Source organism: Ascidiella aspersa, chromosome 1 (assembly GCF_963924565.1).
Source record: "Ascidiella aspersa chromosome 1, kaAscAspe10.2, whole genome shotgun sequence".
Taxonomy (NCBI): Eukaryota; Metazoa; Chordata; class Ascidiacea; order Phlebobranchia; family Ascidiidae; genus Ascidiella; species Ascidiella aspersa.
This window is the reverse complement of record NC_139447.1, coordinates 6,632,637-6,644,292: the sequence shown is the minus strand read 5'-3', so window position 1 is coordinate 6,644,292 and position 11,656 is coordinate 6,632,637. Positions and strand designations below refer to the sequence as shown.

The window sequence follows — 11,656 nt, the reverse complement described above, 5'->3', positions numbered from 1 at the left end:
AAACAAAATAAAGTTTTTTTACTAGCAGACAGCGGTCCTTGTTTCTTTTGGAGTCTTAAAAACAGCGAATATACTAATCAACGACAATTGACTTTTACCCGAATTCTGCTACTTTTTCGCACATATGGTTCCTCATACTGTTAAAAACGGATCAGTAGCTGAGGTACTGAACTAAAAGTTCGACACATCTTCCATACGGTCCGCAGCGGCGTTCCGATTAAGGGATTTATGCAGGTATGCCGGGCCAGTAAAACAATGTTCTTTTTTACGAGGCACTATGCCTTTTTCATGGAGTTAAACATTTTAAAATCCCAGTCAAGTTATTTGTAAAATGACTTCCGTCAAAGGCAAGTATTTTGCAAAAAAACAAACATTTCAAGTCAAGTCATTAACACGAAAGTCAATATTTAAATATTTGATAACAACACTTAATTTTGACCCAAGTTATTTGACAAAATAAAGTCCAAGTCAAGTCACTTGCCTACAAGACTTACTCAAGTCATTATATTACTGTTTTTCATCAGGTCATTCCACCAAACGAAGAATCCAGTTGTACAATTGCGCACGAAATCGAACGATAACCTTAGCTTCCTCTCTTCAGACGCCCTGTTATGACTTTACGTCATCTCTAAATAATTTACTGCGTTTTGTAAAATTATTCGACTTTCAACCCTGGACATCTAATTACAGTGCTAATTAGCTCAATGCTTGCAAACTGTCCGTAAGCAACAGTACATCCTAGAACTTTGTTGTGTGCCTAGATAGATTATTTTATCTGGCGGCTACTGTCTGCTGCTTATCAAAACGTGAAATTGAACATCAAATCCGAAGTCCAGCTTCAAAATCATCAAACAAAAAGCAACAGCTGCCAGTGCTATGTCAAACTGTAATCGCAATTTTTTGCTGGAAAGCGCCCTTTGAGGACTTGTCAGCCTGGGAGTTTTTTAAACCGCATTTCTCGCCTACCAACGAGAATATACGAAGTCTTATCTCATTTCGCCGAAATGACAGTGGACCTTTTTGCAGCTGTTTTCTTTTCTTCGGCTGTAAAGCTGTAATGTCATGGTCATACGGTTCTCTTTAACAAATACGGCACGTTAAAGTTTGGATTTAAAAAAATACCGGATGTACAAAACCCTTTTAATTAGGCAATAATTCGAATAAATCTTGCAACACCAGCAACATACTTAACATAATATTAAAATTTACAAACCTTTAAAAATGAGTCATTTACTATCGAAAATCTTAACTCGGGTTTAGCCGATATTGTTCTAACTCGAGTCTTTTTAAACCTTTTCAAACCTTATTGCAATTTTCGGGGTGGTTTGTAAACTCTTCGCCTAATATTACACTTACACATCAGAAATAGCTCCTAACAAATAGGGAACAAAATTTATTATCAAAAGCACGTTTGTAGCAGCAAAAGCGATGCTCATCTTTCGAGTTCGACAGCTGGGCGACATCACACATTGCTTGATCAGCGTTGTTACCCATTCGCAAAGCCACGAAAAAAATTCAAAGTCCAATCAAGGCTTTTACCCGGTTAGGGAAGGTGTTTTCATGAAGCGCTGGATGATCTGGATTTGTTTCTTGTTCAAGCTTCTTCCTTGCAAGTTCGACTTTGTGCAACGGCATTTGCATTTCGATTGGTCTAAGATAGAAGTCAAGATAGTTCTTAAGACAATTTTTCTAAGATTGTTTCGTTTTTTAGACCTTGTGTTTTGGCCCAATAGCAAGATATACTAGTAAAAAGTATATAAAAATAAAAAGACTACAGATTAAAATGATAAATCTAGATGTTGCTGAAGTATGTGAGAAGCTGTGACGCGACGAAGTCATCCAGCACACAAATGCGCCGTCGGACAACGAGCGTTTATCAGGCATGAGGTTAGCTACAACGACGAGTAAAAAGTCTTTCTAAAAAAATATAAAAAACAGTTCAAACAGGCGAAGGATCCAACATTTTCGTGCACCCGCTGTTTTCTTAAAAAAAACATAAAAAGGACAAACAGCAAAAGAATCCAAAATTATCGTAAACCCGTTTTCCCCCCCAAAAAAAAACATAAAAAGGGTCAAAAAGCCGGGAAATCCACAATTTTCGCAAACCCGGATTTCCTAAAAAAAACATTAAAAAAACAGGCCAAGAAGTCCAAAATTCTAGCTGTCACCCAGGTCAACAGAAATCTTACAAGTCGGGGTCGGGCTCCTGCACAATAAGTGAGGCGTCGTGTTGCTCAACTGCCTCCGGGTCGCTCAGAGGTCGTGCGTCACCGTGCGCCGCGTTGCCTAGCAACTTGAGGAGCAGCACGAGCGCCTCTTCGTTGAGTCCGATTACTCCGGTCGGTGTAACGCCCTCGTAAAGCTGTTGGAAGAGTTGGAATTTTTAAAGAGGAATAGAGATCGAACGATATTATTATTTTGGACCGATACCCGATACCGATTTTTTATATACCTGGAAAATTTTCTAAACCTGAATTAATTGAAAATACAGTCCAAATAACGTTTTAGTTTATAAACCTTTATTTAATATTAAAGTATTATTTTGTAAGTTAACTTGGCGTAATGCTAAAACCCAATTTTTTTTATCAAAAATTGAGTAAGTTGTTTGTTCTACAGAATAAAATTATATCATATTTTGGTACTAAAATATTAGCCGAAGTATCAGCCTACATTTACCGATACCGATATATCGGTAGAAGCCAAATATCGGCTGATATTATCGGTAAACCGATATATCGGTCTATCTAAAGAGGACCACTTCAGTATTTCACTATAATGTCGAACTGTAAAACACAAAGTTTAAAAACCTGAGTGAAACCAGATTCACACATTTTTAAAATGAATATATATTCGCCTATACTGGCATCGTCAGTTCCTACAAGTAGAGTAAACTGCATAAGTAATAATAAAACTGATAAAAAAGTCAAAAACATATAAAAGAGGTACACTACGCTCGGTGTAACGCCCTCGTAAATCTGTTGGAAGAGTTGGAATTTTTAAAGCGGATCACCTTGGAATTGTGTTATAATGTCGAACCGGAAAACTCGAACTTTAAAAACCAGAGTAAAACCAGGATCGGACATTTTGTAAAGAAAAATATATATTTCGCTTATACTGGCATCGTCAGTTCCTATTAGTAAAGTAAAATACATGTTCGTAGCAAAGTAATAAAGTTAATAAAAAAGTTAAAACCAAATAAAAGCAATACAGATTCGGTAAAAAGTTTAGAAACTGAACAGGCTGCCAGAAGAAAACTATGGCTTTTAGAAAGTTGGTCTAATGCATTTTTGAAAAAGGGCCACTTAGGTATTGTATTGTAATGTCGAGCAGTAAAACTCAAAGTAAAGCAGAGTAGAAATAGGATCAAGAAAAATAGATATTTCGCCTACACTGGCATCGTCAGTTCCTACAAGTAAAGTAAAGTACATAAGTAAAAATAAAATTAATAAAAATGTCAAAAACATATGAAAGCCGAACAGATTTGTAAAAAATTTGATAACAAAACTGCAAAGCAGCGCCGCGTGGACAAGGCAACCTAACGTGACTTTCGATAACACCAAGTCGAGATGGAAGGGAAATATGGAAAAAGTACAAGAAATACATTGCATAAATGAAGGTTATCTAATCCGAGCTAAAATCATTTTTTGTATCATTTAGCTTTGCTAAAATCCTGTTGATTATTTGCGGCTGTTTTAAAAATATAATTTCAAAACACTCTGAAATGGCGGGTTTCAGTTTAAGTTTGGACATCTTATTATAATGTGATTTTAGTGATATTATTATAATGTGATTTTAGTAACACTGTTATAATGTGACTTTAGTGACATTGTTAAGGTCTTTAAACTAGGACGTATAGGGTGTTTTTTTTCAACAGGGCGTTACTAAGCCCTAAAGCAAAACAGTTAAGATCGTACAACCCAAGCCAAACCAAATTTCGTCTTTTAAAATCAACGCAGTGGCATGCAAGCTCTTACCTTCATGCTAGTTTTGCCGTAGCAGAGGTTCCTCAACGGGTTGTCGGGCGCGTTCTCCGGGTCTATTGCGATGGTGTTGAGTTGGTAGCAGTAGAAAGAAATCCACTGGCCGTCGGTCACGATGTCCTACACAAAACGGATTTACAAGAAGGCTACACAGAGGTGATCTTTAGAGGCGTTAAGTTTTTGAACGGTTGGTGCAAAAAAATACATTTAAAAATATAAATAGATAAGAAATCCATTTCACAAAAAATCTTGTTGCCGTTTCCACACATTTTTAATTTATTATATTTTTAAGCACGAATAGTAAGGAACACTTCGCACTGAAGTTGGCGGTTGCCTAAACATGGCAGCTGTATTCTACAGTTGCCTAAACATGGCAAGTTGTATTCTACAGTTGCCTAAACATGGCAGCTGTATTCTACAGTTGCCTAAACATGGCAAGTTGTATTCTACAGTTGCCTAAACATGGCAAGTCGTATTCTACAGTTGCCTAAACATGGCAGCTGTATTCTACAGTTGCCTAAACATGGCAAGTTGTATTCTACAGTTGCCTAAACATGGCAGCTATATTCTACAGTTGCCTAAACATGGCAGCTGTATTCTACAGTTGCCTAAACATGGCAAGTTGTATTCTACAGTTGCCTAAACATGGCAGCTATATTCTACAGTTGCCTAAACATGGCAGCTGTATTCTACAGTTGCCTAAACATGGCAGCTATATTCTACAGTTGCCTAAACATGGCAGCTGTATTCTACAGTTGCCTAAACATGGCAAGTTGTATTCTACAGTTGCCTAAACATGGCAGCTATATTCTACAGTTGCCTAAACATGGCAGCTGTATTCTACAGTTGCCTAAACATGGCAGCTGTATTCTACAGTTGCCTAAACACGGCAAGCTGCATTCATTTGATTAGCCAACACAGCATTTGACTTTACAAACGAGACCAAAAAAACGACGAATTCGGTCCCAAAATGCTCGTCACCAGAAGGCTGACAATATTCTGCCAAAAATATACCACCAAATTATTTTTTTTAAATCGACAAAAAATATTTACCTGTGAGCAGTAGGGTTTGGTAATGTCCTTGTCCATCCAGTGCATGTCGTAGGTGGCCTGCGCAGCGTTCCAAGTCCATCCACTCATAATACCCAGGGCCTTAAGGTGCTCGTCTATCTCGGGCGTGATGTCACCGTGCTCCATGCAATCCTCGTACCATTCTCGGGTGTACCTGACAAAAAGTAAGTCACTCTCATTTTAGTTTGTCATTATCAACAATGAGTCTTTATTTTGACTTCTATAAATAATCTGATAAAAAAGTCTTCCAAAGATATTCCAAAATTTATAACAAAATTAACTTGACTTTTTTACGGTATTCGCCAAAGGTGGTGGAAAATGGTGTAGCTTTAAAGACGACAATTATGTAAACCCCTTAAAACAAAAGTAGCCCGTTTAAATATATTTGTGTCCCAAAATCTTGTTTTGCCAGAACTATTTTTTACAATGGGCCAAAAAACAAAATATGATATCATCTCCTTTTTATCAACACTCCTTTCCTTTCCCCCTAATATACATAATGACATATATCACTGTTGCTTATGTCTGCATTTTTTTTCTTTTAAAATTCGTTCAGTTCGTCTAAAATATGTGACCCAAAGTGTTTGCGTAAACTTTTATATTTTACACTTTTATACAAAAATTTCAGAAGGAAAAGGTTAAAAAAAAAAAATAAAATAAAATAAAAAATAAAAAAAAAAAAATTAGTTATGACATTTTTATTTTAGAAAACCTAATAGTTGTAAAAATGTACTTTTTTTAACTAAATATAGTTTAGTGAGACAATTAAATAGTTTAGTTAAAAAACTATATAGGGCAGCTTTCAATAACAGAGGATGGAGGAAAAGAATCTGAATATTGAGTAATAAATATTTCGACTTTGTCTTCTCTACAACAAAATATAAATTGCTAGAATCACTTTATACAGACACTGCTTTTGCATAACTACATACGCTTGAATTGTGGCAGGTTTTACTTATTTAAATAACATACGTTTCAGGAAGAACATGCAACTGGGTGTGTCCATACGGCGCCTCGTTATAAATGGGAGGAGTGAACTCATGCAATCTTCTGTTATCCAATGCTATTTGATAATTGTATTGGGCATCGCCAGAAGACTCTGGATAACCTGATAAAAAGCATACTTTTAGTTTTCGTTTTAATGTGCTTCGCACGGATTTATTATGTCATTTAAATATGAATAACAGTGAGAGTTTAACAGGTTTATTCAAACATAAACTAGATTAACTATGGCATTTTTATTTTATTTTTTTAATTATTTCTATTACACCTTCATATAATAATGGCAGATTAAACCGTGGATGAGATTTAAATTTTACACTTAACAAACATATCTTTTTTTCATGATACAGGACTCTATTTTTCGCCTTTGTTTCAAATGTAATTAGACTTTAGAATTACCAAAAAAATCTTAGGATACAACGGTTTTTCAACCTTATACAACAGTTTTAACCTTGAAAAACACTTTCTACAAAAGTTGCAACTACTGTTAAGTCGGGATGTCCAATACTTGACATTTGGATCCAATACCTGATATTTGGGTAAAAGTATCGTGATCTGATTCGATATCAATGAAATCATAGTATGTTCAAATAATCAAAATTGATGAAATTAAAACGTTCAAATGTATTTTTAATCAGGTTTTAGCTATACTTTGCTTTAGCGTAAAGAGGTTTAATTACCTTCTGTTGTTAACTGACTATTTTTAACAAATTCACTTTTCAATGTAGAAATTGTGGCGTTGTATTACAAATCATAGCTAAAATAACTATAATAAATTGGTATCAGATCAGGACAGATATCAGCCTAGTATCAGAAGGGAAATGATACTTCCACTTGGCATAAGTATCGGCTCCGAACCAATATTATCGCACAACCCTACTGCTGACACAATACAATTAACCTACCTGGTGAAATTAAATTCCTATACTGACGCCTTAGAACACCAAATACATGTGGGGTGTTTGGAAAAGTGGGAATTTCACCCTGCATTGAAAACTCCCCCAACCAATTGGAAAACTCTGGCAGCTGGTTTGCATTCCGTATCTGGTAAAGAACACAAACAAATTAAAGAATGTAATAAACCACGAGTGGTTTATAATAGCTATTTAATCTATTACCAAAACACAGTTTTTTAATGACACTGATATGAGATAAAATATTGCTTATACAGTGATTGTCTTTTATAAATACACCTTTATAAGAGATGCGTACTTGTTTTATAAAAATAGAAAACATTCAAAAAAATGAACAAATATTTCTGTTTTCAAATGTTTCGGTTTAGGCAATGTTTTTTAATGATTTGGCAGTAAAGAAGATAAGGAACTACATGCGTTGTAGTTTTAGAGGGGGTGCAAAAATAAATCAAAAGTCTTTTGTTTAAAAACTTACTATTCCATTATTTCTTAATAAATATATATATATATATATATATATATATATATATATATATATATATATATTCCTTTAATATAAAGAAAAGTTCTGTCCCATGTTTTACTGTTAATGAGAAAATAGGTCTGTTCCACATATAGGTTTCGCATGACGCAATTATAAAAATGCTTCAGTAAATATTACATAAACCTTCTATGGCATTAAAGCAAGGCAATTTGATACACATAAGTACAAAGCTCTGTTTATAGGATGTGTCAAAGTGCGGTTTAATGGCACATAAAACACTGTGATGTCAAAACAACTGTTTTTTTGGATAAACTGCTATTTTTTTTGCGGCATCCCTTCAAATCAAGTATTCAAATTTGACTGAAATACTTACTTGTAGTAGAGGGTTGTCGTGGGTTTGAAAAAGAACCGGCGGCTCTCCGGGAATGGTCCACTTTAAGAAACCATTGCCCCTTAGCCAGAACATTGAGTTTTCCTGATTGTAGTCAACTTCACAGTCTGTCATGCGAGGATTGTCTTTTGATTCCAAAGTTATTAAAAAATGGAAGATCGCTTGAAAAATGTCTTTGGTTTCTTTGTGCTTCCTCTGTTTCAGATTTAAGAAATAAGCAACTATTTAAAATGAACAGTAAATTACTAATTTGTTACTACACTACAAATTTACAATACTAAGTTAGCAAACAGTTTTAAAGGGTGGTTACATTCCAGGATCAAAAATGAAACAACAGGGATGTTTCAAATACAATAAACACTCATATTTTGCTGTACATTAAACATAAACATATTGCTTTAAAAATTCTTGCAAGTTGCAACTGTAGCGTTATGAAGTAATTTTCCTATTTTACCCCAGTGTATTGTTCAACTTAGCGTCACTATACACATGACTGGTGTCCACTGACATACGACTAATGCCCTAGCGAGTGGGATTGGCAACTTGCGATTTTATTCTACTATATGCGATTTGATTGGATACTGTTTGATACTAGCGGCTTGAATCACAGTGTTAAATTATAATTTATTTTATACTGAGATTTGTGAATACACTCAACGTGCAATATCAACCAAGTGAACTGACTCTGCCTAGAGTTAAAAAAGGACAGGAATTTTTAGCGACCTGCTACTTGAAGTCAGGTGTATACAAGAAACATATAACAACCTGATAATAAAGCCTTAAAATGCAACTTACCGTGATTGGGTCCTCTATTGACTCGTGACTGGAATGAAATTTTGACATCAACTGGTCTTCAACAAAACTTCTAAGCAGTGACAGTTTCTCTTCAGAGACATTAGCGTTTTCAATACAATAGGGCATTCCGTGAATATACTTAGTGTTGGATAAGTACTGGTAGTAGTAGGACAAGTTGGAACTCGCAAATTCGTGGTCGAATGGCTTTATGATGTACTTCTTTAAAGAGCATTTCAACAAAAGTTCCAACAGCTCTTTTGTCTAAATGAAATAAACATTAATTCATGTAAAAATAACCGTATTCACCATTTTTAGATTGTATTTTCTCCGGTCCACACCCCAGATAATGAATAGAGATCAACCATTATCACGTTTTCTGACCAATATATATATATATCCAATTTTTTTCTGATTGATACCTCATACCGATAACAATTTCTTGTACAAAAATATGGTAAAATTTTAATTAATTACACATAAAATCCAAATAACGTTTCAGTTTTATTAGCTGAATTTAATAAACTTTTATCTTGCATATTAACTTGGCCAAAAAAATGGATATTTGTTTGTTATTAAGGAACAAGCCTATCATATTTTTGTAGTGAAATATTAGCTACAATGCCAGTCAAAAATTATTTATCGATACCGTCATATTATCAATATATAAAATTGAACCAAAATATTGTCGGATATTATTGGTAAACTGTAATAATAACCAAAATAAAATAACAATTCTAAATCAAAAAACATATATCTATATTTTTTTTTAATTTTAGTCTTAAAAGTAAGGTGTAATGTATAAAAAAAATTGTGTTTAAAACAAAAAGATAGGTAAAACGAAAATATTTACATTGTAGGCCTCAAATAATGCAGTCCTCTTTTCCTTTTTAAGAAGGTTATACTCTTTGGACTTTTCTGGAGCATTTGACACCCATCTTTGATAATGTGGGTCATACCATTGACTGTGTCTCCATGAAGCTCGCTGGTCTGGCGCAACGGGATATTCTGATGAATCGAAAAGAAAAGTTTATAGTTTGCCTCTCTATGCCTGCAACACCAAACACCATATTAGTGTAGTGATATTGTTTGAGAAGTACTTATTGAATACTAAAAGCCAGTATGAGTTCAACATCCTATTTAAATGGCTGGAACTTATGCAGAGCATTTTTTTATGATTTCAAGGTTAAAAAATATTTTGATCAAATACTAGTCTGCCCGCATTTAAAGTACCACATAGACAAGGTCGGCTTTCACTGAACAATTTTAAGTTGATGTTATTTGCTATTTAAGTGGATGTTATTTGCTATTCAAGTTCTTGTATCCCTAATTATAACAGGCAAATTGCTGTCCAATTTGCACATTGTATTTGAACAGCACAACAAAATAAAACAACAATGGTTACCAATATGTTATTTGTAAATGCCAAACAAAATGCATTTTATGCTTACCCCACTTCTTTCTTGCCTTTTGAGCTACGACAAGTGGATAATAACAGTCTTTGTTCAGCGGGGTCTGGGCAAGTCGTTTCCACTTTCTGTTGATAAATGGTTTCTTTAAAAACCTTTCACTGCGATCTGACAACCTGTTGCTTGTAGATAATGGTCGACAAACCAGCAATGTTGCATGGTGGTGATTTTTAACCACCATTGCACTCAGTGATAGGGTCATGATGAATACTATTCTGTCACTGGTAAATATTTGTTTTCTAGTAGATAATAGTTTGCATTCACATGATATCTTATTATAGTGAACCTGTTAAAATAACATGTCAAAAGTTGGGATAACTGTTAAAAATAAAGCTTGACTATTTTATGTTAGTGACCATCACAAGTAATTCGAATAAATTATAAATGTATGACTTCATTGCCATTCCAAGTTTTGTTTAAAAAAAATAATGTTTTTTTTTGTTTTGTTTTTCTTTGTCATACTCTTTTACATTAATGACGTATTTCACACGCTTTAGTCCCAATTTATTCTTCTTGTAAAAAAAAAGAACTATGTTTTGTTAGTTTGTTCATTCAATCTTAAAGGGTGGCTAACATGGTGACCTTGAGGCTTTTGTCACCCTGCTTCGCTACTTGTTAATTTCTTTGGTTCATTTTATTTCTTTTCAAAACCATTACAAATGTGAAAATAAAATATCTATTTAATCTGGAAGTGTATTACAAAAATAATATTTGGTTATAGATTAACAATGACATAAAATTGGTCTAGAATCTTACCACCAGCGTTCAAAGGGGTGGATAGTTGAAGTATTTAATAATATTGCCCAACCTACCTAAGCTATAAATGCTAACCCGCATCCTAAACCAAATAATGTCTGTTGTGGTAGGTCGGTAGTAATCCAGACCAGCGCCCTTGTTTATATTGGGTATTTTTAAAACGTTGACAGGAGTTCAGCCATTTCTTTATGTCGTAATTCGGAATACAACATCATCACGAATTCACGTATATTACTGTTATTAATCAAGTACTATGAAACAACCCATACTTAACCCATAACTTGAAAAAAGTTTTTCGCATGCTTAAGTATTGTGCGGTCATGCCTAAAGCAAATATACTTTAATTTTTTTAATCTGGGATCCGAATTTCTCAAGAAAATTTTGTCCAGTTCATTACGTCGCAACTATCTTGTCACAGTATACAACGTAGGAGACAATCAGTTTGACTTGAACAATAGTAGTCATTTTCAATAAGTCAAGCGACCTATAGAAAAAAATGATTTTTTTAATGTTTCTCAATCATAAAGCGTTTAATCGGTTTCGCTTCACTGTGTCTGTCACGCACCACTAGTGACAATTTGTGTTCGTCTCTAATGAAAACGAAAGACAAAAATACGCAAAGCTTTATGTAACGAAAACAAACACTTTAAAGACAAGACGGGAACATAATGGGATAAAAACTGGGCGCTGGTCTAGAATCCTACCACAACGTTGAAATGATTATTAAGCAATGCATAATATGTGGGTTAGGGTGTCGGTTAGTGTTTGGGTGTGGGTAGGTCAAGTAATATTGTTTA

The 11,656-nt window shown here is 34.3% G+C and overlaps 1 protein-coding gene across 1 annotated transcript; it reads right to left on the bottom strand.

Moving 5' to 3' along the window:
• Positions 1–1,373: 1,373 nt before the first annotated feature.
• Positions 1,374–10,384, bottom strand: LOC146166813 (large ribosomal subunit protein mL65-like). Its single transcript, XM_083391060.1, has 10 exons — positions 10,086–10,384; positions 9,488–9,642; positions 8,638–8,898; positions 7,825–8,037; positions 6,959–7,097; positions 6,024–6,159; positions 5,034–5,205; positions 3,975–4,100; positions 2,190–2,362; positions 1,374–1,651 (listed from the first exon to the last, which is right to left on the bottom strand). The coding sequence occupies exons 1-10, from the start codon at positions 10,303–10,305 to the stop codon at positions 1,516–1,518; spliced, it is 1,731 nt and encodes a 576-aa protein (XP_083247186.1). The 5' UTR covers positions 10,306–10,384; the 3' UTR covers positions 1,374–1,515.
• Between the last annotated feature and the right edge of the window lie 1,272 nt (positions 10,385–11,656).